The 26,422-nt window shown below is 43.1% G+C and overlaps 1 protein-coding gene across 1 annotated transcript in view; it reads left to right on the forward strand.

Annotated features, from left to right (window-relative positions):
* Traip (TRAF interacting protein) overlaps positions 1-24,114 on the forward strand; it is a 30,512-nt gene extending 6,398 nt beyond the window's left edge. The window contains exons 2-15 of the mRNA XM_046431935.2: positions 6,920-6,977; positions 8,061-8,144; positions 10,140-10,179; positions 10,780-10,907; positions 12,132-12,226; positions 12,717-12,830; positions 13,715-13,802; positions 14,255-14,344; positions 15,209-15,297; positions 21,543-21,698; positions 22,691-22,739; positions 23,011-23,160; positions 23,271-23,321; positions 23,531-24,114. Of these exons, the coding sequence (XP_046287891.1) occupies positions 6,920-6,977; positions 8,061-8,144; positions 10,140-10,179; positions 10,780-10,907; positions 12,132-12,226; positions 12,717-12,830; positions 13,715-13,802; positions 14,255-14,344; positions 15,209-15,297; positions 21,543-21,698; positions 22,691-22,739; positions 23,011-23,160; positions 23,271-23,321; positions 23,531-23,653 (1,315 nt within the window). The 3' untranslated portion in view covers positions 23,654-24,114. The remainder of the gene's footprint in view (positions 1-6,919; positions 6,978-8,060; positions 8,145-10,139; positions 10,180-10,779; positions 10,908-12,131; positions 12,227-12,716; positions 12,831-13,714; positions 13,803-14,254; positions 14,345-15,208; positions 15,298-21,542; positions 21,699-22,690; positions 22,740-23,010; positions 23,161-23,270; positions 23,322-23,530) is intronic.
* Positions 24,115-26,422: the final 2,308 nt, after the last annotated feature.

A 26,422-nucleotide genomic window follows, 5' to 3' on the forward strand; every position in this document is an offset into this window, starting at 1 on the left:
TTTTATTATACAGGTTCATATGCATACAATTATTTGGGAAACATTTATAGGCATGAAGCTCAATTCCAAATCTCCATTTTACCTACACAAACTATTCATCTTAGTGGCCCCACAGGATTGAGATGCAAAAAGTTATTGCTTTCTGAACAGAGAGCTCCAATTAAATAGCATCTTCCAAACCAAGAACAAAGCCCTGTATTCTCTTAATTCTTCATACCCTGCATACAGATGAATAAAATCTTTTCAACAACTATTTTTAAAATTCTTTTTAAAATTTGTTCTAATTAAGTTATATATGACAAAAGACTGCATTTTGACATACATAAATGCAGTATAACTTCTTATTCTTCTGGTTGTACATGATGTAGAGCTACACTGATCGTGTAATCACATATGCGCATAGGGTAATAATTTCCTATTCATTCTACTATTCTTCCTACCTCCACACCCCCTCCCCTCCTTACACTCCCCTCTGTCTAATTCAGAGTACTTCCATTTTTCCCTAGCCCCACACATTGTGAATTAGTGTCTGTATATCAGAGAAAACATTCAGCTTTTGGTTCTTTGGGATTGGCTTATTTCGCTTAGCATAATATTCTCCAGCTTCATCCACTTACCAGCAAATGCTGAAATTTTATTTTTCTTTAAGGCTGAGTAATATTCCATTGTGTATATATACCACATTTCCCTTATTCATTCATCTGTTGAAGGACACCTAGGTTGGTTCCATAGTTATTGTGAATTGAGCTGCTATAAACATTAATGTGGCTGAGTCACTGTAAAATGCTGATTTAAGTCCTTTGGATATAAACTAAGGAATGGGATAACTGGGTCAAATAGTGGTTTCATTCCAAGTTTTCTGAGGCATCTCCATACTGCTTTCCATAATGGTTGCACCAATTTGCAGCCCCACCAGCAATATATGAGTATACTTTTTCCCCACATCCTCATCAACATTTACTGTTGCTTGTATTCTTTTTTTTTTTTTTTTTTTTCAGTTTTAGGAATTGAACTCAGGGGCACTCAATCACTGAGCCACATCCCCAGCACTCTGTTGTGTTCTATTTAGAGACAGGGTCTCACTTAGTTCCACTAAGTGCCAACTCACTTAGTGAGTTGCTTAGTGCCTCACTAAGTTGCTGAGGCTGGCTTTGAACTTATGATCTTCCTGTCTCAGCCTCCTGAGCCGCTGGGAATACAGGCTTACACCACTGCACCTGGCGCTTGATTTCTTGATAATTGCCATTCTGATGGAAGTGAGTTGAAATCTCAGTGTAGTTTTGATTTGCATTTCTCTAATTGCTAGAGATGTTGAACATTTTGTCATGTATTTGTTGATTAACTATATTTCTTCTGTGAAGTGTCAATTTCTTAGCCCAATTATTGATTGAGTTATTTGGTTTTTTTTGGTGTTAAGTTTTTTGAGTTCTTTATATATCCTGGAGATTGATGCTTTCTCTGAGGTGCATGTGGTAAAGATTTTTTTTCCCATTCTCTAGGTTCTCTCTTCACGTTATTGAGTTTTTCCTTTGCTGTGAAAAAGCCTTTTAGTTTGATTCCATCCCATTTATTGATTCTTAATTTAGGAGTCTTGTTAAGGAATTTGATTCCTAAGCCAACATTGCTGAAGATTTGGCCTACTTTTTATTCTGTTAAGTGCAGGGTCTCTGTTCTAGTATCTAAGTCCTTTATCCACTTTGAGTTGTTTTGTGCAGGGTGAGAGATAGGGGTTTAATTTCATTTCGCTACATACGGATTTCCAGTTTTCCCAGAACTATTTATTGAAGAGACTATCTTTTCTCCAATGTATGTTTTTGGTGCTTTTGTCTAGTGTGATATTACTATATTTATGTGGGTTTCTTTGTGTCTTCCATTCTGAACCATTGGTAGTATAATTTAAAGTCTGGTGTTGTGATGCCTCCTGTTCATTTTTCTTTCTAAGGATTGCTTTGGCTATCCTGGGTCTCTTATTTTTCCAAATGAATTCATGATTGCTTTTTCTATTTCTATGAAGAATGTCAATGGGATTTTAATAGGAATTGCATTAAATCTGTATAATGCTTTTGCTAGTATAACCATTTTGATAATGTTAATTCTGCCTATTTAATAACATGGGAGAGCTTTCCATCTTCTAAGGTCTTCTTTTATTTCTTTCTTTAGTGTTCTGTAATTTTCATTGTAGAAGTCTTTTACCTCTTTTGTTAGATTAAGTCCCAGATTCTTTTTTTGAGGCTATTGTGAATGGATAGGGTAGTTTTCTTAGTTTCTCTTTCAGTGGATTCATCACCGATGTGTAGGAACACATTTGATTTATGGGTGTTAATTTTATATCCTGCTACTTTGCTGAATTAATTTATTAGTTTTAAAGTTTTCTGGTGGAATTTTTTGGATCTTCTAAATATAGAATCATGTTGTCAAATAGTGATAGTTTGAGTTCTTCTGAAAAGAACTTTTCTTGTTTCTTATTTTCTATTCTTTCAATTTTTCTCAATTTAGCATGGTGTTGGCCTTGGGTTTAGAATATATAGCTTCTATAATGTTGAGGTATGTTTCTACTATCCCTAGTTTTTCTAGTATTTTGAGCATGAAGGGGTGCTGTATTTTTTTTAATTAATTAATTTATTTATTTTTAGTTGTAGTTGGACACAGTATCTTTACTTTATTTATTTATTTTTATGTGGTGCTGAGAATCAAACCCAGGGCCTCACATGTGCTGGGTGAGCACTCTACCACTGAGCCACAACCCCAGCCCCAGGGGGTGCTGTATTTTGTCAAATGCTTTTTCTACATCTTTTGAGATGATCATATAATTCTTATCTTTAAGTCTTATTGATGTAATGAATTACGTGTATTGATTTCTATATGTTGAACCAATCTTGCATCCCTAGGATGAACCCCACTTGATCATGGTGCACTATCTTTTAAAGATATTTTTATTTGAAATTTGCCAGAATTTTATTGAGAATTTTTGCATCTATGTTCATCAAGAATATTGGTCTGAAGTTTTCTTTCCTTGATGTATTGGTGTTAATTATTCTTTGAAGGTTTTGTAGAACTTGGCTGAGAATCCATCTGGTCCTGAAGCTTTTCTTAATTGATAGGCTTTTTTCTTTCCTTTTTTTTTGGTGGTGCTGGGGATTGAACCCAGGGCTTTGTACATGCAAGGCAAGCACTCTACCAACTGAGCTATATCCCCAGCCCCAATTGATAGGCTTTTGATGAAATCTTCTATTTTGTTGTTTGAAATTGCTCTGTTTAAATCATATATGTCCTTCTGATTCAATATGGGTAGGTCATATGTCTCTAGAAATTTGTTGATGTCTTCAAGATTTTCTATTTTATTGAAGTATGAATTTTCACAATAGTTTCTGATTAACTTCTGTATTTCAGTAGTGTCCATCATGATATTTCCTTTTTCATCACAAATTTTAGTAATTTGAATTTTCTTTCTCTTTCTGTTCATTAGTGTGTCTAAGGGTTTATCAAAGAACCAACTTTTTGTTTTGTCCATTTTTGGAATTGTTTGTTTTGTTTCAATTTCACTTATTTCGCCTCTGATTTTAATTATTTCCTGTCTTTACTGCTTTTGGTGTTGATTTGTTCTTTTTCTAGGCTTTGAGATGTAATGTTAGGTCTTTATTTGTTGACTTTCTATCTTTTAATGAAAGAGCTCAATGCAGTGAACTTTCCTCTTACTACTGCCTTCATAGTGCTAAGATTTTGACATGTTTTGTCACTATTCTCATTTACTTCTAAGTATTTTTTTATTTCATCCCTAATTTCTTCTGCTATTCATTTGTGATTCAATAGTGTATTTAGTCTCCAGATGTTAAAGTAGCTTCTAGTTTTTATTTTATCATTGATTTCTAATTTCATTCATTATTATCTGATAGAATTCAGGGTATTAGCTCTATTTTTTTTTTTTTGGTATTTGTTAAGAGTTGTTTTGTGGCATAAAATATTGTCTAGTTTAGGAGCTAGGGATATAGCTCAGTTGGTAGAGTGCTTGCCTAACATGCATAAGGCTCTGGGTTCAAACCCCAGCACCACCACCACCAAAAAAAAAAAAGAAATTGTCTATTTTAGAGAAGGATCTGTGTGCTGCTGAGAAGAAAGTATATTCGCTCCTTGATGACCAGTATTTTTAAAAAGCCTTTGGTTGGGTGCAGTGTTGCAATGCCTATATCCCAGTGGCTTGGAAGTTTGAGGCAGGATTTGCAAGTTCAAAGCTAGCCTCAGCAATGGCGAAGCACTAAGCAACTCAGTAAGACACTGTCTCTAAAATAAAAATACAAAATAGCACTGGGGATATTAGCTCAGTGGTTGAATGCCCCTGAGTTCAATTCCCAGTACCCCCCCCAAAATAAAAAAATAATAAAAAAGCTTTCGTTTTCCCGAATTGAAATTCTATACTCCCTAAACAGTAATTCCCAGTTGTTCCCTGTCCCAAAGCCCTGGTAAACACCTTTCTACTTTCTATCTCTATAACTTTGACTTCTCTAAGTACTTCATTTAAGTGCAATCATAGTATATTTACCTTTTTGTTACAGGCTTACTTCTCTTAGCATAATGTCTTCATGGTTCATCCATGTTAATTGTAGCATATGTCAGGATTTATTTTTCTGTTTTCTTTCTTTTTTTTTTTTTGGTGGTGCTGTGGGTTAAACCCAGGGCTTCTCACATGCTATAACAATTTATTATAAACTCAGTTGCTTAAAACAACACAAATTTATTGCATTGTAGTTCTAGAGGTCAGAAGTCTTACATTAGGTCTTATTAGGTTAAACTCTAAGCATGAGTAGGGGTACCTTTCTCAGTTCATGGCTGTTTTGCCATCTTCAAAGTCAATAGCATTATACCATCAAACCTTTCTAAATGACTCGACATTCCTGTCTTACTTATAAGGGTCCTTGTGATAATTACCCCACCTCAGCGCTGGGGATACAGTTCAGTGATAAAGCACTTACCTAGCATGTGTGAGGTCCTGGGTTCAATCTCTAGCACCACAAAAACAAAACAAACAAAACCCTTCCCATCCCGTGAAGCACACCTGTAATCCCAGAGGCTGAGCCAGCCTTAGCAACTTGGTGAGGCCCTAATCAACTCAGTGAGACCCTGTCTCTAAATAAAATATAAAAAGAGGGCTGGGGAAGTGGCTCAATGGCTAAGCACCCCTGGGTTCAAAACCTTCCCATCTCAAGATCCTTAACTCAATCACATCTGCAAATTTCCTCTTGCTACAATAAGCTAACATATTCACAGGTTTTAGGGGTTAGGATGTGAACTTTTTTGGTGGAGGTAGTGTTCGTACCACTTTCTTTCCAGAACTTCCATTTACACATTTACTAGAGCTTCTCTGAGTATCTTCTATGTCTCTTATCATCTCTACATTTTTTTGTCTTTTTAATTCTTGAGGTTTCCTCTGATTTATCTTTCATTGTACAAATTCTTGAGCTTTGTTAAACTGCCATTAAACCCACTCATTGACTTAAGTTTTGGCTGGTTTTCAGTTTTAGGATTTCCATTTGGTTCTTTTTGTTGTTCTTATTGAGATGGAGTCTTACTATGTTGCCCAGGCTAGTCTCAAACTTGTGAGCTCAAGCAATCTACCTGCACTGCATGCATGTGCTGCTATATCTGGCTTTGTTTGGTTCTTTTAAAATTGTGCTATGTTGGTGCTGGGGTTGTGGCTTAGTGGTAGAGCACTCACCTAGCATGTTGTGAGGCACTGGGTTCGATTCCCACCACCACATAAAAATAAACAAAATAAAATTTTTCTATGTTGCTGTTTAGCTTCTGATTCTGTACTGATATTTATTTTTTTAAACATAATATGTTTGGTGTGTGTCTGACAATTCTAATACATGTCTGTGGACATATGCTTTTTTCCTGCGTGCCTGTTTACTTTTTACAACATTTTTTCTATTGAAGTATAATGTAGTTATAGACAAATATACATATAATCAGTGTATGGCCTGCAGTATTTTCACAAACAACATATTCACATAGCTAGAATTCAGATCCAGAAACAAGCTTGGGATGTAGCTCAGTGGTGGAACATTTGCTTAGTATATATGTGCAAGGCACTGGATTTGTATTTGATCATCTCCAGAACTGAAAACAAAATTTAAAAAAAAGAAGAAAGGAAGAAAGGGAAGCACAGTATTATCAGATCTAGAAATGTCTTTATGTACTCTTTAACTACTCCTACCAACCTAACCCTCCTTAAGTCCCCCATATAAAGGAAACCACTGTCTTCAGAACATAGATGAATTTTGCCTATATTTTTCCATTATGTAAATGGAATTTTACAAAATGTATTTTTTTGTGTGTATCTGATTTATTTGCCTATGTGTTATATTTTTCTGATTTATCCGTAATGATTTTTAGTTGTTTCATTCATTCTCCTTACGTATTATATTCTACTGTACCTGATTGGCTTAGATTATATGTTGTACATGTTATTCAAAAGTGGATACCTAGGATGATGGTATTATCTTCCGGAGAAGACTTTGTAAATTTAAGATTTGTGTTTTGATGGACCACACAGATAGATAGAAAGCTAACCTCTATTTACTTGTACCATCTAAGTATAGCCTTTGGGGTCCTAGCTTAAAGTAAGGGTATTATCAGAGTCCCTATCTATGATAGATTCTGGGCTTTGATTGTCACTCTATCCCAGTCAAGGCCCAGAAGGTTGGCAGAACAGCTTCAGGCTAATACTACAGGGCCAGAAATGGCCAGTTGGTCTGAGTGCCAAGTGCCAAGTACCAGTTAGGCCTGTGGGAAGTGCTGTGAGCAACTATTGTCATGTCCTCCTGTGTGGCCTGGCATTGGGGTGATTTGATCTGGTGGCTGCCTGACCCTTATCCCCTGCCATACCAGGGCTCACCAATCTGTTGTTCTACTTTCATTCCAGCCTAATTCAGTGGTTTGAGACAGCACCAAGTCGGACTTGCCCACAGTGCCGAATCCAGGTGAGAATATGGGGATGGGCCCACCTCAACTGGACCTAGTCTTCTTGCCAGGAAGCAAAAATGTAGAAAGATCTCTAAAACCAAATAGTAATTAGGACCCTTTTTCACCCTCCTGGTTTGGGCAAGTTGAGTCTCATGTATGCCCTTGCATTGCTCTGGGATCTATTTTACATCCACAGGGAGTTGACTTGTCACTTGGCCCGGTCCTTTTTTTTTTTAATATTTCCTGGACACTATTTTTTTTTTTTCTGAGCCAGTCTTCACCCAGATATATTTGGCTCTTTTTCTGTCTTTTTTTTTTTTTAATATTTATTTTTTAGTTTTTTTTCGGCGGACACAACATCTTTGTTTTGTATGTGGTGCTGAGGATCAACCCGGGCCGCACGCATGCCAGGCGAGCCTGCTACCACTTGAGCCACATCCCTTGCCCTCTTTTTCTGTCTTTAGAAAATGCTCCAGCACCTAGAGTTGAATGCCTTTTGAGCACTCATTGTGTGTGTTGGGAGTCTCCCTGAGAACTCCCCGGGCCTTTCAGATAAGGAGCCCCTAATGCAACATGTCGTCGGCAAGTTGCCAGTAGGATAACAAGTTGTTTTGAGAATTTTCTAATTGGTCCTCCCGTCTTCTGTGATCGTGGACAGTTCGTGCCCCCCATGAATCTTATGCAGGGCGGATGTGCGTGCACCATAGGTGATGACCTGACCTTTACTATGATTGACTCCGGGAGCTTCCTGGTTTAAGATAACTGACTCTCACTTTCTATATAAGCTAGCACCAGCTTGCAATAAGGTGCTTCATCTTTGTCACTGCTATCTGTGTGTGTGCGTTTTAATCTCCGACGACGAACCTTGGCCTTTCAGTGTGTTTCTGTAGTGATATGACTTCAGCATCCAAACAAGTCCTGTCTTGGGGTACCTGCAGGAATGAAGGGGTCTTCTAAATTAAAAACATTTACTTTGAAAAGTTAGGTCTGGAAACAGACCTGGTATACATATTAGGCAGGCAGTTGGATTCATGTACAAACTTTTCTCCTTGCCCATGACCCAGCAAGACAGTCATACTCTATCTTGTTTTCCCATCCAGGTTGGCAAAAGAACCATTATCAATAAGCTCTTCTTTGACCTTGCCCAGGAGGAGGAGAGTGTCTTGGATGCAGAATTCTTAAAGGTATCCAGAATGTGTCTCATTCCACTGAACTCCAATTTCTGTGGGAGTTCACTTTCTACTCCTACACAGGGAAGGTTCCTAGAGTATAGAGATAGGGTTATGGAGGAAAGACTGGTAGAGATTTCTAGGCAGGGGCAAGTAGAGCGGAGGATAAATGATGATGAGACACGGTCATCAGAGAAGTATACTGTAAAGGGTAATGGGGCCACTTGATTGGAAGACCTCCTCTTTGGATTTCAGTGCAATTCTGACCAAAGGATAGAGTGACTCTCTCAAGGTTCTCTTACCTTATGAAGGGCCTGTAGCCTTCCTGCCTTCCACTTTGCTACTGGTTAGTTAGTGACAGATTAGGAAATTCTTTTGACTTCCCAGTCAGGAAAGATGTATGGGTCCACTGTTTCCTACTTTGCATGTGCCTCAAAATTGCCTAGGGAACTGGGTATAGAGTCAGATGCCTGGGTCTTCCCTGGACCAGTAATAGAGGGCAAAGCCCCTGGAATCAAGATTTTCAGCCCAACTAGAAACACATACTACAGCGGGGGCTAAGCAGGTTCCTTCCAATACTTAAACCGTTTCTGCCCCAAATCTAAAATTTAGCTTTCTTAGGGTATCAGGAGGCTGGATTGGCAGAAAACTCCTGAGGAAGTCAGATTGAGCTTCACATTTGATTGCTGGACCCTGAGGGTTAATTTGCTGGATATTTGTCAGATCAGAGTTCATTTGACGATGGGCCCCAGAAGTTATGATGTCCTCGGAACTCACTGTGCTGGGAGTATAGAGCTTTTATGTTTTGAACCAGTGTATTCAACTGCTCCCAGTTTTAAGTGGTGTCCTCTGTGATAAAGACAACAAAAGCAGCTTTATTTCTTTCCATATTTCAAAGCCAGTTCTATGAAACAGGGAAGCAACACCTTAAGTAGTTTGGAAAGGGGTTGGAAAACTTCCTGGGTAGTGGTGCAGCAGCCTTGGGTTGGTGTCCCTTCTCAGGAAGACCCTTCATGTTCTCCCCTACCCCCTATTTCTATTCCCACCTCTTCAACTTACACTGACCAACCCAGCAACCAGAAGCTTCTGGCCCTAGAGTCCTGCCTAGAGAGTTCCATCACAGGGGGCTTATCCACTCACTATTGTAGACCTTTGTATTGGTCACATCTAAAATTCTGAGTCTTGTGTTGAACCTAGAAGTGTTATCTAAAGGAAGGTTTGCCTGGGATTCCATCTAACTACAACCATGGACCCTTGACCAAGCATTTAAGTCCTGTAAAACCTTGATTTTCCTGATTATGGTTCCTCCATAACCAGGATTGCCCATAAAGGTGTTGAATTCTCTGGACTTCCAAATAAGAGCTGCATGCACTTCTGCCCAGCCTCTCTGTACTGCTACTGTGGCTCTGGAACATATGCAAGCCATTGAGGAGTTCACTTGACCCTCTCAATCTAGCAATGCAAAGCTGTCCTGCCTTACTCATTCCTCTTAGGTTCTACAGCTGAAATGTTTGTATTACACAAAGTCACCTTAGAGCTTTCAAGGAGGTAGCCTGTGAAGCAGGCAGGACACAGGGTGGAGAGAACTAGCGGTGGCCCAAGGTCTTTGGCCATCCCTGTTCTGGGTCCCTGGTGAGTGCAACTGATACTCAGAGAGTGTGAGGCTAGTACAGGGTCAGGGAATTGATGGAAATTTGTGCTGTTGAGACTGATCTGTGGACCTAGCTTCACTTCCTTTGCATCTATTCTAACTCTTTCTCTGTTCTGAGGCCCTGCTTCTGGGGTTAGTTTTCTCCATCTTAGCTATGGTTTAAAAGGCACACAGAGATTAAGCAATGCTTATCTCTCCATTGTTAGCTTAGCTTGGGCCTTGAGGTATACCAGGGTCCATGCTTTCCGGGACCTACAGTCCTCGTTGTCTGATCCTGAGGCTCCCACAGCCATATGGGAGGCCATTTGGACACCAGCTGTGATGCATTCCTGTTGTTTATTGTGGGTGTTATTTTTCAGAATGAACTGGACAATATCAGAGCCCAGCTTTCCCAGAAAGGTGAGTTTTCAAGAGACAGACGCCCTGGAAAGCTCCTGATTTGGATACTGGAGGGAGGGGCTCTAGAAGGAAGGCCTCAAACCTTCTGGCAGAACCAGAGGCTCTCTCTGCTTTATATGGTCAAGAGTATTGCCGGCTCTTGTGACTGGCAGAAAAGGAGAGGAAAAGGAGGTGAATGAAGCTATCTGCCTAGACCAGGTGAGCCTCTTCTCTTCGTCTAAGAATTCTAGCCCAGGACCCAGGCTGGGGAATGGGAGGCTACCTGATGGGACAGAATATCTCTAAGAGAAGGCTCAGATGCTGTATTTGTCAGTAACCTACTTGAGTTCTGGAATAATAAATTAACCATACCCAAGGGATGGGAAAACAGTGAAATCTTCCTAGTAGTTGTAGCAAAAAGAAGGCATATTTCCTAGACAAAGGCTCTGGGGCTCAGTTTGCCTGATTTGGTGCATGCCAGAGAGAGACAAAGGCAACCAATTTTTTGGCTTGAGCCTTGTTCTTACCTGACTCAGGGATGAGGTACAGGAGCTTAAGGGCCCAGGTTCTCATTCTGATGAATGGATGGGACTCTCCCTCTACCCTCCACTTCTATTCCAGAAAAAGAGAAACGGGACAGCCAGGTTATTATCGACACTCTGCGAGACACTCTGGAAGAGCGCAACACCACTGTGGAATCTCTGCAAAAGGCCTTAGGCAAGGCTGAGATGCTATGCTCTACACTCAAAGTAGGTCCCCAGGTTCTGTGGACAGAGTTGGTGGGAAGGTAGACCTCTAGTCAGGCTTATTATCCTGGGCTTATATTCTGGTTCTGCCTCAGTCATTACTTGGTTTGCGCAATTCATAAAATATAGGCAAATCACTTCTTCCCAGGCCTTCCTATACTGTACCCATCCAGGCCGTAAGAAAAAAGTCATATGAGTGTGCTTATGGATTTTGTACTAGGTAATTTGAAGAAGTGAAGCCTTCCAAATACTTCACAGAAGGGGCTCAAGTAAGACCTCAGTGAGGCTAGGCTGTGTCTCCATAAGTGGCTCACACTCCACTGGTGAGCCAGCCTGAAGAACCTTCCATTAGCACTCCAGTCCTTGATGGGGCTGCTCTCTGGAGCCAGATCAAACAGCATCCCAGGGAGGAGCAGGGGCCTTTGAAGTCAGCTGTGCTGAGCTGACCAGGCAGATCAAAGCCTATAGAGCAAGCAGCCTAGGCCCAGATGAATTTTGTATCAGCCTAGGTTGGTGAGCCTCTTGCTCTCCAAGGGACATGAGGCGATTGATCTGAACCCACAATTGATATTCTGGCCTTGTAGGCAGGAGCAGTCTTTGTTGGATGGCATTTGAAAGGGAAAGGGAGCCATCTGTGTGAACAGACAAGGCCCCAGGATATTTGGTTTCTCTATTCCTGCTTGGGGGATGGCTAGATCACATGGCCCGGCCAGTAGGAGGGAACAAACTAGCACCTAGCTGCAGAGCTGAAGTTTGTCATAGCACTCCCAGGTCAGAGATAGAATGGTCTCATGCTGAGGGCAGTCTAGCCAGCTGCTGCTGACTCAGCTGTCCTATTATGCTCTAGTCCATGGGTTTGGATGTTGCTGGTGAGGCCTGAGTTTGTGCTCAAAATTTCTTTTAGCTATCTGTACAATATGCACTATGAGACCTAGACCACAGGATTTTGTCTGCCCACAGTTATCCTATATATGCTGACATTGGATTATGACTGTAATAAGACAAACCTCAGGAGGAACCAGGCAGGGAGGTGAAGAAACAGCGGGCCTAGGGCCTCTTAGCAGAAAAAGCACAGACCAGAGTGGGACACACTTAACCTCTGGGATTTTGGGGGCATATAGTTATCAGCATTTTCAAAAGATAAGATCAGATAGTTTTGGGGCAGAGTTCTCCAGTGACTTTAGCCATGGCTCCCAAGCACCATGTTTGGGTTTGATTGCTCTTCAGAAGCAGATGAAGTTCTTGGAGCAGCAACAAGATGAGACTAAACAAGCACGGGAGGAAGCCCGCCGACTCAGGAGCAAGATGAAGACCATGGAGCAGTGAGTTTAGAGCTGGCGCCTGTATGTGTCCTTATACCCAGGGCCTCCAGATGGTATAGTTCTTAGGACTGTAGCAGGGAGTAAGTTGGGTCACCTCTATGGCTCAAATCCCCACAGGACATGGAGGGCTCAGGTCAGCTACATATGGACACAAATCTTTCTTGGCCTCTGTGGACTCTTCTGATTTCCATAGGAGCACTTGTCATACTCCTTCCTGTCCTGTGCCTATGGCCAGATGACCTGGCAGATTTTTCCCTTTAGTAACCTCTCTATAGGAAATCCCTGACCTTGAGGGCTTCTGTCAGCACCTCTTGCTCTGCAGCATCCCTAGAGCTGTGCTCAGCTCTGCTATATAGCCTTTCCTTGGGCACACCCACCTGCTAAAGCATCCTAGCAGCCCAGGCTATTGCCATAGCAACAGCAGCCTAGGAAGGCAGACTAAGCATCAGCCTCCAGATTTCAAATGCTGTGGGCTGTGTGTGTTTTTCAGGATTGAGATCCTACTCCAGAGTCAGCGGCCTGAGGTGGAGGAAATGATTCGAGACATGGGTGTGGGACAATCAGCGGTGGAGCAACTGGCTGTGTATTGTGTGTCTCTCAAGAAGTGCGTACTTTGGCCCCTTTCAGTGAGCTCAGGAGCTAGGCCATGGGTCCTCAGCCATGCCTCTGCTGCCTATCTCTTGTAAAGCAGATGGAGTTAAGTGGCAAGCTCCGGGGCCATCCTGCCTTGGTTTGAACCTTGACTCTACCTGTCACCAGCTGAGTAGCCTGGAGCCAGTTTCTTGGCTTCTTGAACCCTCACCTTTCTACATGAAGATAGTGATAACATGCCTCATGGAATCATTGAGAAGAGTATGAATTTTAAGTGATGTTTGTTTGTTTTTTGATACTGAGGATTGAACCCAGGGGGACTTAACCCAGGCAGTTTTTGAACTCTCGATTCTCCTCCCTCAGCCTCCCAAACTGCTAAGATTACAGGTGTGTGCCACCATGCCTGGCTTTAGTGTTGTTTTTAAGGAGTTGACATTAGCTCTCTGAGCTGTAAGCCCTCTGGTGATATCTGGAGTCTGTTTCCCATCAGTACTATTACTGACCCTGCGTGTCTTGGATCAGAAACTTTGCCCCTGTTCTTCACGATGGTGGTATGAGGTTGGTGGGAGGGAGGGAGCTTGGCTAACAGGCACAAAAACAAAATGCCCTTCTGTAGGGACCAAATGGTATAGAGGGCCCCCTAGTGAGGCCAGAGCTCCCTGCAACCCTCTCAAGTTACAAATACCTTCAGGCCAGACAGGGAACAGTGTCACCAGACTCCTTGCATTTTGTGCAGGACCCTCCACAGGGCCACCTGGCCCCTGCTGGACTCAGGTGTCAGAGGAAGAATGAGAATGAACTGAGGGGTTGGGCAAGGACTTGTGTTAGGTTGGTGCTGTGACTCTTTTAAGTAGCAGAGTGTTCATTCTGGTATCTCTTTCCATCATCACTTCACAGAGAGTATGAGAATCTAAAAGAGGCTCGGAAGGCCTCAGGGGAGTTGGCTGACAAGCTGAGGAAGGACTTGGTCTCCTCCAAAAGCAAGGTAACTGAGCAGAGTGCAAGGAACTCTTTTTTTGCTTGTTCATGCTTGCTCAAGACTCCTGAGCCAGGCTATCTGGCCTGACAGTATGGCTAACTCCATGAGGCTGGTGAATGGCTTCAAGAGACTGGGCACTGACTTTCTGTGGCTTTGTGTACAAACCCCAAATGTGATAGCTTCAGAGACCTGTTTTTTTACACTCAGACCTAGAGTGGAAGGGCTCCTGGGATTGCTGCTTTCACTTCTGGCATAGTGCATCCATAGGATGCACTGTGTAGAGAGCAGCCTTTGCTGCTAGGCAACTCCACACATGCATCACCAGACAGACGTCTGGGGTCTCCTCCCATATCTCCAGTTTCTTCTGGACCCTAAGCGACCCTAACTATGACAGGTGGGGGGCAAGGCATATCGCCTCCACTTGGCTTGTCCTTTACTCTCCCTATACCTTCTTGTAGTTGCAGACAGTCTACTCTGAATTGGATCAGGCCAAGTTGGAGCTGAGAGCAGCCCAAAAGGACTTACAGAATGCTGAAAAGGAAATCACGGTGGGACATTCCTGGCCTATTGAGAATGAGGGATGGTTTATGTGTCCTTCAAGAGCAAGGTTGGGAGGGGAGAGAAGGGTGGGAAGGAGATATGGGAGTAGGAAAGATAGTAGAATGAATCAGATATTATTACCCTATGTGCATACATAATTACACAACTCATAAAATTGTATATCATGTACAACCAGAAGAATGAGAAGTTATACTCCATTTATGTGTGATGTGTCAAAATGCATTCTACTGGGCTAGGGCTGTAGCTCAATGGCAGAGTGGTTGCTCAGCATGTGTGAGGCACTGGGTTCAATCCTTAGCACAACATAAAAATAAATAAAATAAAGGCATTCTGTCCATCTACAACTGCAAAAAAATATTAAGGGGCTGGGGTTGTGGCTCAACGGTAGAGCACTTGCCTCGCACATGTGAGGCACTGGGTTCTATCCTCATCACCACATAAGATAAAATAAATATGTGTTTTTTTTTTTAAATTAAATGTATAACTAATTAGAACAAATTAAAAAAAAAAAAAACAAGGCTAGACTTTTTTCTTCCCAAGAACCTGTACACCAGTCAGTGGTGATGGTTCTGAGCTCCCTGCATCCTCCTGGGTCAGGCAGTGGGTCAGGGTATACACCTTGGTGGTCTATACCCTGGGCCTCTTGGGCAGAGGTCAGATGGCACAATGGGTCTTTCCTCATAATCCTTCTTCTCTGAGACTGTTAATTACCAGAAGAGAGACTTTACCAGAGAGGGTTTCTGAAGCCTGGTGTTTTGAGTTTCAGGCCTTTCCCTATTCCCAGTGCCCTTTATGCATGCTGCTTGTTCTTTGCCTTATCTCCTTTCACATTCTTCTCTTTCTTTCCCAAGAGCCTGAAAAAGAAGCTAATGATGTTGCAGGAAACCTTGAACCTGCCACCAGTGGCCAGTGAGACTGTCAACCGCCTGGTTTTAGAGAGGTTTGTTGACCCCCTGGGGTGGTACAGAGATCACAAGCTAAGAGAATGCCCTGAGAAGGGTCTTCACTCCTCATGGCTTTGGTAGGATGTGTGGATCTGCAGTTTGAGACAAATTTTGTGCTCTAAAAGGAAAGGCCAGGAAATGCCAGAGAGAACCTAGTCAGAGAATGAGCAGGAGCACTGACTGTCTTGAGGCACCCTGTTTATGGACTGGTTCTCTACATGTGTCTGTCTGCCCCAAATTCTGAAGCAAACTTGAAACCACTCTGAAATAATCTCCCTCTGGTTCCAGGAACGTGTGCTTTAAAGCTGCCAGCAGAGGGAGCAAAGAGACAGAGGGATTGGCATCCCTGCCAGTAGAGGGCATTCATTGTTTCCCCTGAGTGTTTCACAGAAATAGGAGAGCATTTTCAGGTCTATTTCCTGCCTGTAAGAGGACTCTATCCAGGGAGCCAGACGGAAGACTTCTGTCAGTGACCCAACGTTTTATTTGAGCCACTTTTCACTGTTCTTTAGTGAAATACTCCCTCTGCCAATCAGTTGATAGTACCTGCCTGTCTACTAGCCTGTATGGTGCTTTCTGACCCCTTGCTTTGCCCTATTCTCCATGTGAAGCTTATGACCCATCTTGTTGCTCCTCCTGTCTGTGTAGCATGTGCCCCAAAGAATTTTCCCTGAAATAATCCTGGACATAATTCCCCTTGCTTCATGCCCAGACCCTGCCCAGATGTGCCTTGGGACACTCATGAATCTTAGTGGGTCTTTATGCTGCAGTGGGTCTTTAGGCTTTAGCCAAATCAAGCAATAGTAGGACATGTTTCCCTCCTGCCTCTGTGCTTTTGCTTCATTCAACTAATGAGTTAGCTGCCCTGAACAGACTGCCTTAGTTTCCTTAGCTTACTCTCCTATGCCAGGTAGCACTTCTTTACATGCTGTGCCAGGTGCCATGGACCACAGAGATGCTCTAGAGTCATACTCAATGTGTACTACATATCTCTGAGTAGACCAAGATCCACTTTTTTAAAAAAACATTTTTTTTTTTATTTTTTGAAAGTAGTTGGAAACAATACCTTTATTTTATTTATTTATTTTTATGTGGTGCTGAGGATTGAACCCAGGGCTTTACATGTGCTAGACGAGCACTCTACCACCGAGCCACCAGCCCAGCCCTCAAGATCCACTTCTTCTTTTTTTTTTTTTTAAGTATGGTCCCAGCTGGTACCCTTATTTTTTTTTTTTAATATTTTTATGTGGTGTTGAGGATCGAACCCAGTGCTCAGCGCATGCCAGAAGAGTGCTCTACCGCTTGATCCACATCTCCAGCCCCCAAGATCCACTTCTTAATCTGTGTCCCTCATCACCAATTTTCTTACATTCATACCCCATCCCATAGTACATGCTTCTACATAGGAGAGTGAATGCACAGCCAGTTTTCTCTGTTCTTGTACTTCAAATCTTCAGTCTTATTCTCCCTTTCTTATCTCAGTCTATCTAGAGCCAAAGTTGCTTACCTACCTGCCACTCTCCATTTGGATTGGACCCAGAAAGGGTTGTTGGGAGTATGATAGGCACATGAACTGCCATGAGGTCCAGCATGGATTTGGTTTTGACAAACTGGGCTATTTCTGGTCTTTTCTTCCTATCTTATCCTCAGTCATTGACCATGTCTCCTTAGATGCCCCAGAGAACACAAGGGTCCCATCAGGAGCTTAGCAGGTTTAGTATACACCCTCAACTAATAGTCTCAGAAACCATGTAATATGGATAAACCTTTGGAACCAAAGCCACCCCAAGGCAGTGGGTATAAAACCCTCCCCTAGTATATTACTAACAGCTGGCAAGTTCCTCTCTAGCTTCAATTCTATAGGCTTCAAGGTGTTTCCATGCACTTGCCTTTTGTGTCTGGCATTCATAACAAGAGAAAAGTGCACAGTCTGCCTCTAGATACCTAGGGACTTTGTATACCTGCTTTTTTAAGTATAGCACCCCAAGCTGCTATGAGGCCTGGACTCCTGTAACAGATCCTTACTGAGTGCCTTCTAAAACCTTCTCTGTCTTCTTGGAGCTTGTGTTCCTATGGAATAGATGAGCTGGGAGTTTTGATGGTTTAAGTCCAGAAGCTGCCAGCTCCACACTACATAAGCAGAATCTAGTCTGGAGCTCCCAAATGGAGATGAATCTCCCTTACTCTGAGTAAGCTTCATAGACAGTTCAGTTCTTTTCTCCCTTGCCTTTCTTTCTTTTTCTTTTTTTTTTTTTTTTAACTTTTATGTGGTGCCGGGGATTGAACTCAGTGCCTCACGCATGCTAGGCAAGTGCTGTACCACTGATCCATAACCCTGGCCTCTCCCTTGCCTTTCAAATCCACAGGACACTCCATTTGCCAGGCCTAAATCTGTACAAAGCTGGGCTGGGCTTTCCATCAGGCTGCATGCAGAATGACTTAATTTTCTATTTTCTCCAGTATTTTTCTAGGCATAAAAATTAGGGAATGGGCTAGGAATATAGCTTAGTTGGTAGTGCTTGCCTTGCATGCACGCCTTGTATCCAGCACCACAAAAAAAAAAAAAAAAAAAAAAAGTTGGGGGCGGGGTGGAAGCAGGTCGGTTGCATTTAGCATTAGCCCTTCTTTTAACTTGGCACAATCTACTCTAAATCCAGGGTCCCCTCCTAGGGCCCCAAGCTCTCACAAGTAGTAGTTGACCCCTCAGTAGCAGCTTTGTCCTATTTTCTTTTTGTGCTAATGCTAAAACCCTCATAACTATAAGGGACCTCAAAGATCCTGCCTTTGCCTTCTCCCCTTGACAGCTGACATGATGTTGTTGCTCTGGAAGACACATTCTTATCCAGCCTTTTGAAGCAAGAGTAATTTAGGCACAGAGGATGGCAAGGGTAAAGGCCTGAGGCATGACTGAGCTGGGTATGCTTGGAGGAGAGGGGTTGGTGGCAAGGGTGCCAGGTTTCTTTTTTTTTTTTTTAGTTTTATATAGACACAATATATTTATATATTTTTATGTGGTGCTGAGGATCGAACCCAGTGCCTCACACATGGAAGGCAAGCGCTCTACCACTGAGCCCCAGCCCAGGGTGCCAGATTTCTCTGGGGCTTTGCAAGTCAGCTTTATATTACAGGGTTTTTTTTTGGTATGTTTGTTTGTTTTAGTGGTAGTAGGGATTAAAGTTAGTGCACTATAGCATTAAGCTATACTCTTCAGTCCTTTTTTTTATTATTATTTTTATTTTGAAAAAGGGTCTTGCTAAGTTACTGGCCTCAAAGTTGTAGTCTTTCTGCCCTTGTCCCCCAAGTAACTGGGATTAAGGGGTGTACCACCATGTTCAATACTTTACCAATATTTTTATTATAAAGTATACATAATATAAAATTTACCTGTAAACTATTATTAAGTGTGATTCTGTGGCATTAAGTACATTCACCATTGCTATACAACCATTACTACCATCTATCTCCAGAACTTTTTCAACTTCCCAAATTGATATATTGTACTCATTAAACAAATTCCCCATTGTCTCTATCAGCTTCTGCAACTGCCATTTTACTCTATCAATTCAACCTCACATAAGTGGAATCATGTAATATCCTTTTGTGGCTGGCTTATTTCACTCAACATGTCTTCAGGGTTCATCCTACTGTAGCATGTATCAGAATCTCCTTCCTTTTTTAGGTTGAATAGATAATTCTATTTTAAATTTGCAAGCATTCTTTCTGGCTGAGTACATCTTTTGTAATATGTGCTATTTTTGTTTTATATTTTCACATTTGCTTTTTATCTCAGAGTCAGTGTTTGTACATCATGCCCTTTCTTTTGGGCTTTCCTCCTATGCTCAGTAGTCCTTGGCTGCCTCTGGCCCTCTAATTAGGAAGTAATAGAAAGAATTCCTGAGAGCCCAGCCTAGGTGGGAGTTTGGAGGTGGGTGGAGTATGCCATGAGCCAGCATCATGGTGAGTCTTAGCTGAATCCAAGATGCACAAGGCTTTACTGTTAGGTCAGTATTGACTGACCTAGGTTACCGTGCATGGATGTTCATGGATGTTTGTTTGGGGTCTTTGGGAAAGCATTTATTGACTCAAGTTAGCTGCCTGGCTGCCTAGTGTTCTGCCAGTGGGACCAAGCTTACACCTTCTACTAATGCCCCAGTTTTCAGGCCTGCTTAATGCTTCATAGCCCCCTCCTTGTGAATTCTGGCTGTTATGTCATTCTCCTATCCTCTTGACCATGCACAGTCTCCCAGAATTTTATGGAAGTCTCTAGGTGCTGATGATGGTTGCCCATTCCATTTGTTGTAGTAGGGCTATCCTTTGCTCCTGTCATTTTAGGATGTCCTTAGGAGGTAGCTACCTCTCCAACTACAGAGAGGATGTTAAGAAGATCTCTCATGGGCCTAAAAGGCTCCTGACCTCTAGGCTAGAGAGAGCTAGGGAGGCTTTCATATAGTGTAGGACTATCAGGAGCCATGAGTTTATGGAGGAGATATTAACTGACCCTGTACCACACAGGTAATGGATCTTCCCACGGCCTTGGCTATGGTTTGGAAAAGGGGCTGCAAGTATCCTACTTATTTCTTAAGTTCTGTGGCATGAAGCTGTATAAGTTGGCCATGGGTGAATGTCCCAGTGAGTGATGGTATCACCCAGGAGGGCCTCATACCAGGGCCTCAGCTAGTAAAGGAGGGGCTACTGAGCCCCAGATTTTTCCTCATAAGACAGAAGATGGGAAGGAAAGAAAGTAGACCCCTGGCAGAAAGAACAAGCACTGTGTCCCTATGAGCCAGATATGCGTGTAGAGGAGACACCAGGAACCTCCTGAGTCTTGTGTTTAGTGCAATGGATGGCCAGGAGGTGCAAGTGAAGAAAACTGGCTTAGCTTAAGACTAGGCTGAACATGTGCCTTGAGCACCAGTGAGCATCCTGGGGGGATGACAATAAGATCTTGATCCACCTAGATCCACCTAGAGAGTTTTGATCCACCTAGAGAGCAAAATATCTGCACCTCACCAGACTAGATCTGCCTCTTGAGTTCACCTTTCCTAACCCTTACTAGGTTAGTAAATAGTAGCAGAACAACAGCTACTGCATAGTGGGCATGAATGGTCCTGGCTGTTGCTTTATTCTGTGGTTCCTGGAGAGGGAAATAAAGCAACTAGTGTGGAGTTGGTTTCAGGTGGGTTTGTGCCACCTTCATTTCCACTTGCATGCAAACAGGAGAGTAGAGCTTCCAGAAGGCTGGCCAGGGAAAGGAAGTTTGTCCTGGCTTCTTAGATTGCTTCCCCATTCACATCTGTGGAAGTAGCTCCCTTTCGTCTGATCTGCACACCCAGTGGAATTGGGACTGTGGTACAGCTCTGAACAGTTCTTGAATTCTTAGAGTTGCCCTTGCCATTCCCCAGGGTTCTCCTCAGATTATAGGAGCTGGAGAGCCCTGCCAGATCTGGATGGGCTAGGAAAATATGTTGGCTGTAGTTTTCTAAGAGAAATCCCACTACCACCACACCAATTATAAAGGTAAAGTTATATAAATTGAAAATTCAAATTGTAATGCATTCCACTGTTGTGTATTTAAAAAAATAAAATCAATTTTTAAAAAAAGAATAAAAAAAAAAAGAAAATTCAGAAAATATGAAGTTATCACAGAGGCAGTTACTGTTGATTTGTGGTACATTTCCTTCCCATCTTTTTTCTGTTCAAGGTGGTGGTAGGGTGGATATGTGTGCCAAATCTTGTGATCGCATTGCACTAAACATAGAATTTGGTATTGCTTTTTAAACTTATATGTTTTCCCATTTATTAAAAGTACTTTCTAGAAGTACTTTCATGCCTGCATAATATTTAAGGTCTGGAAGTGCCAGCCCCCTAGGGTACCATTTGCTATGATAAATAGCAACATCATCGGGAACTGGGAAGCATTGCCCTCTACATCAGTCAGTGATGATGTCTCTGACTGGCTGCTTGCGCTGCATTCTGAAGCTACATAGTAAAAGGGCAATGGACTGTTGTTTATTCATTTGGGTTTTGCCTGCTTCTGTCTTCCATACCTTCACCAGTCCCAAGGCTATGTGAAGGACTGAGCCAAGTTGTTTGTTCTGTAGAGTTTAGGGCTTCCTTGGGGGTGATCCTGAGTCAGGAGTGGGTTCCAGGCCTTTGGATTTGAATTGTCTGATGCTTAAGGGGCTGTGGTCCTCTGGGCTGCTACTGCGGTCCCAAGTAACTAGATTATCTCTGCTTTCAGCCCAGCTCCTGTGGAGATGCTGAACCTGAAGCTCCGCCGGCCATCATTCGGTGATGATGTTGACCTCGATGCTTCCTTCAATGTGGATACCCCCCAAACCCAGCCCTCCAACTCCCAGCATGGCCACTCCAAAAGGCTATGCCTTGAGAAGGCACAGTGAGTGGTAGTCCCTGGCAGTGTACATGACTTGGAGAAAGAACTGAGACATCTCTTCAGATCTTGCCCTGATAGCTCTGAATGGCTGATGGCACAGTGGGGCTACCTAGGCTTTGCTATGGCTTTGGTTCCAGCCACCTTTTCTTCCCTGGCCTGAGCACTCACTGTGCAAAGCCCTTTTCTTGCTCATCTTGTTAATCCTTATCATCATCCTTCAAGGTAAAGTATTGGAATATGAATTAGAGAGGATGCAGGGGTCCCAGAAAGGCAGGTCTGGACTGGTGGAGTTGGGGTGAGTGTTCCCAATACCTCCCAATGCCTGGCTACCAGACTCTTGAGCAAAAGATTCTCAACTTCCTCTTCCATTGTGTGCATTTAAGGCTTGAGATGAGACCATCTTAAACTATGGGGTCCAGGACCCCATGCCCCAAGAGAGTAGTCTAGAGGGGCAGGCATGAAGAGCTGTGTGAAGCCATGTTCTATTCTGCCCCAGACTCTTTCTGCACAGATTCTTTAGGGAATCTCTTCTGAAAGAACTTCATGGGCTATCTTACTGAAGATTTTTCTGAAAGGCTAACTTGTGAAGGGTCTCATGGAAGTAATGCCCCCATCTCTGGGAAGATAGGAATAGGCCTGATTACAAGCTTTCTGCCTATATAAGGGCATGACTAGACTTCCTCCTGTGAGTGGTGAATTGGTTGGGCTCCACAGCTTTATGTAGAGCTTGGAATATGGTGAGGTGCCCAAGGACTTGGGAAACATTGGAATGAATTCACCATATTGGGACAGGTCCAATCTACCTTGACTCTGCCTCTTTTGTCTGTTCAGTTGTTCATAGACCTGCATTTGGGGTGGAGACCACTGAGGTACCTCACCCAGAACACAGCCTAACAGCAGCTGTGCTACATGGTAACTTCTTTTAGGGGCATATGCTGAGCTTGGTCCTCATGTTTTGCTAACCTGCCCCCTGCCTTCATGTCTCACTCTTGTAGCTCTCCTGTTCAGGACATTCTCAAGAAGATGCCCAGAGGTCCCAAGCAGGTAAGGGCTTCCCAAACGAAATATGGGATTCACTATCCAGCCCTTACCAGGGATGGGTATACAAGCTGGACTTCTGGAAAAACAGTCTTATCAGAGCTTTCTCTCCTGGCCTAGCACTGAGACACTTCAGAGTCATCATTGGGACCCTACTCATTATCCTCTCTGCCTCCTGTTGAGGTGTCAGAGGATCTCAATCTTATCTACCACCACTACTCTCCCTCCTTTGTTGCCATCTGGCTCTTTAAATCTGGCTCTGGGGTTTCCCCTGCAGAAGTCCCAGCTCTCTTTGGGTGGCCAGCACTGTGCAAGAGAGCCAGATGAGGACCTGGCTGGTGCCTTCCCTGTCTTTATCCGGAATGCTGTTCTGGGCCAGAAACAGCCAAAGAGGGCCATAGCAGAGTCCTGTCGCAGCACAGATGTGGTAAGATTGAAGTGGTTGGTACCAGTTGTCTTAGGGTTGGGGCAAGGTTTAGCCAGCCTCTTAGCCCATTAGCCTATCCTAATAGAATAAATCTCTTCTTTCTGCCCTAGGTAAGAACAGGTTTTGATGGCCTTGGAGGCCGGACAAAATTCATACAGCCTGTATCCTTGTTCTGTAGCAATGGGCTATGCTAAGCTATAGAGCTCATACTATGTCTCACCTGTACCCCCAGACTACCAGTGTCTGTCGCTTCAGGTGTACAAAGCTGAGCCTTGCTCAGTGTAGCAGGACTGCCTGCCATCAGATCTGAGCTTTTCCTGCCCTGCATTCCAGTCCCTTTTCCAGGCCTCTTCCTTGACATCTCCTCCAGACTAACACAGCCATGATTCGCCCAGTGCCTGTTAAGCCCAAGACGAAGGCTAAGCAGAGAGTGAGGGTGAGGACTATAAACCCTTCCTCCCAGGCCAAGTTGGATACCTTCCTGTGGCAATGAGAACAGTGAATCTGAGCAGTGGCCAGACATGCCTTCAACTAGAAGATTGGCCAGAAGTGTTTAGAAGGATGGCCCCTCTTCCAGGACGAGCCCTGGGCAGAAAGCAGATGAATGGTAGAGTGACAGAGATTGTGCACTTCCTTTGTCCACCTTGCCCTGTTCTGTCACATAGAGCTGACACTACCAGCTTACCGTTTCCATCAGCAAGTGCCTGCTCCTGGTTGCAGCTTCTTGTTGCCACAATCTAATGTGGCCAGGTTCTTTCTGGTCCTGGAAACCAGGATCACTTGTTGACTGTAAGCATAAAAGTGCTTGAGATTTTCTCAGCCTGAGTCTGAGCTTCTGCCTGCCTCCCTCACTGCTGGGCATGGCCTGATCCGGGCATGGCCTGGTCCAAGCATGGTGGGGGGTAGGGAATGGGGAATGATGGAGTGGGGAGGACAGGGAAAGATTTCCATGTAAAATAAAAAATAATTTTTTTCTGGCTCTCGGAATATAAATTTACACCTGGAAAAACTGGCATAGTTTTCTAAAGCAGGAACATCTTTTAGCCACCGACCCAGCCATTTCATTCCTGGGCATGTGCCTTCTAAAGGGCACAGAGAGACTAGCAAAATGAGATCACTGCAGCTTTGTCCACATTCTGTAACTTGGGAAAAGCCCAAAGGCCATAAGCAAGAACATGAATGGGTAAACCAAGATCTGTCCCTAAAGGGAACTCAAAACAAGCACAACAAATAACTGGTGACCAAATTGCTAACCTTTGGGTCATTCAAGGACTTTTTTTTTTTTTTTGTACTGGGAATTGAATTGAGGGGCACTCAACCACTGAACCACGTCCCCAGCCCTATTTTGTATTTTATTGAGAGACAGGGTCTCACTAAGTTGCTTAATACCTTGTTTTTGCTGAGGCTGGCTTTGAACTCACAATCCTCCTGCCTCTGATGCCACTGGAATTACAGGCATGCGCCACTGTGCCTGGCATTCGAGGACATTTCTTTCTTTCTTTCTTTTTTTAAATATAAATAAATATATATATATATATATGTATATGTATACATTTTTTTAGTTGTAGTTAGAAACAGTGTTTTATTTATTTGTTTTTATGTGGTGCTGAAGATGGAACCCAGTGCCTCGCACATGCTAGGCGAGCGCTTTATGGCTGAGTCTCAGCCCCAGCCCCCAAGGGCATTTTCTATAGTGGCCCTAGCCTGGCTGAGGCCCTGTTCTGGGTGAGGCCCCCTAAACTTCCTTCTCCCACTATTACTTCAGCAGCTTGACACCAAATCTGAAGGAGCATGAGGCTTTACGGAGGGATGTGATGCCCTTGATTTTGGGTGTTGGACATGTCTGGGACTGACATGAGCCAGGAGTTTTAGGGAGGGGAAGTGCAGCATCTTGTTGAAAAGAGTAGAGCCTGGCTACTAGCACCCTTTTTACCTACTGAGTGATCTTAGAATTAACTAGCCTTCTGTGCTCAGCTTAATCTATAAGGTTGGGATAACAGTGCCAACTGTTGGGGATCTGATGAGTCAGGAAATAGAATAAATAAGTGTGTGTATATATGTTTTGGTACTAGGGATTGAACCCACGGGGGCTTAATCACTAAGCCACATTCCCAGCATGCCGCCACCCCCCCACCACCACCTCTCTTTTTGAGATAGGGTCTTTCTAAGTTGCTTAGGGCCTTGCTAAATTGCTGAGGCTGGCTCTGAACTTGTGGTCATCCTGCCTCAGTCTCCTGTGCCACTGGGATTATAAGAGTACACCACTGCACCTGGCTAGATTAAGTATTTATAACAACTAAATGAAATAAGTCAGATAAAAAAGAACAACTACTTGGAGCTGGGATTGTGGCTCGCGGTAGAGCACTCGCCTAGCATGTGCAAAGCCCTGGGTTCGATCCTCAGCACCACATAACAATAAATAAAAAAAGAATTGTGTGTTTGGGCTGGGGATGTGGCTCAAGCGGTAGCGCGCTCGCCTGGCATGTGTGCGGCCCAGGTTCGATCCTCAGCACCACATATAAACAAAGATGCTGTGTCCGCCGAAAAACTAAAACTAAATAAATATTAAAAAATTCTCTCTTTCTCTCGCTCAAAAAAAAAAAAAAAGAATTGTGTCCAACCAGAAGTAAAGAAAAAAATTTAAAAAAAAAAAACAACTACTGTATGATTCCACTTATATGAAGTAGTTAGAATAGGTAAGTTTATAGAGACAGAAATAAAATAGAGGCTGCCAGGAGCTAAAAGGAAGGGAAACTAGGGAAATACTGCTTAATGATCAGAGTTTCTATTTGGGATGATGAAAAATAGGCCGAGAAATAAAAAAAAATAAATATTAAAAATTCTCTCTCTCTCTGTCTCTCCCTCCCTCTCTCACTCTATCTTTAAAAAAAAAATAAAAAAGAGAGAGTGAGAGAGAGAGAATTTTAATATTTATTTTTTAGTTATCGGCGGACACAACATCTTTGTTGGTATGTGGTGCTGAGGATCGAACCCGGGCCGCACGCATGCCAGGCTAGCGCGCTACTGCTTGAGCCACATGCCCAGCCCCTCTTTTTTTTTTTTTCAAAGAGAGAGAGAATTTTAATTTTTATTTTTTTTAGCTTTCGGCGGACACAACATTTTTGTTTGTATGTGGTGCTGAGGATTGAACCCGGGCCGCACGCATGCCAGGCGAGCGCGCTACCACTTGAGCCACATCGCCAGCCCTCAATATAATTCTTATCAAAATTTCAATGGCTTTGTTTTACAGAAATGGAAAAGC

Source organism: Marmota monax, unplaced genomic scaffold (genome assembly GCF_021218885.2).
Source record: "Marmota monax isolate L192 unplaced genomic scaffold, Marmota_monax_Labrador192_F-V1.1 WCK01_AAM20220418_F8-fsc00022, whole genome shotgun sequence".
Lineage (NCBI taxonomy): Eukaryota > Metazoa > Chordata > Mammalia > Rodentia > Sciuridae > Marmota > Marmota monax.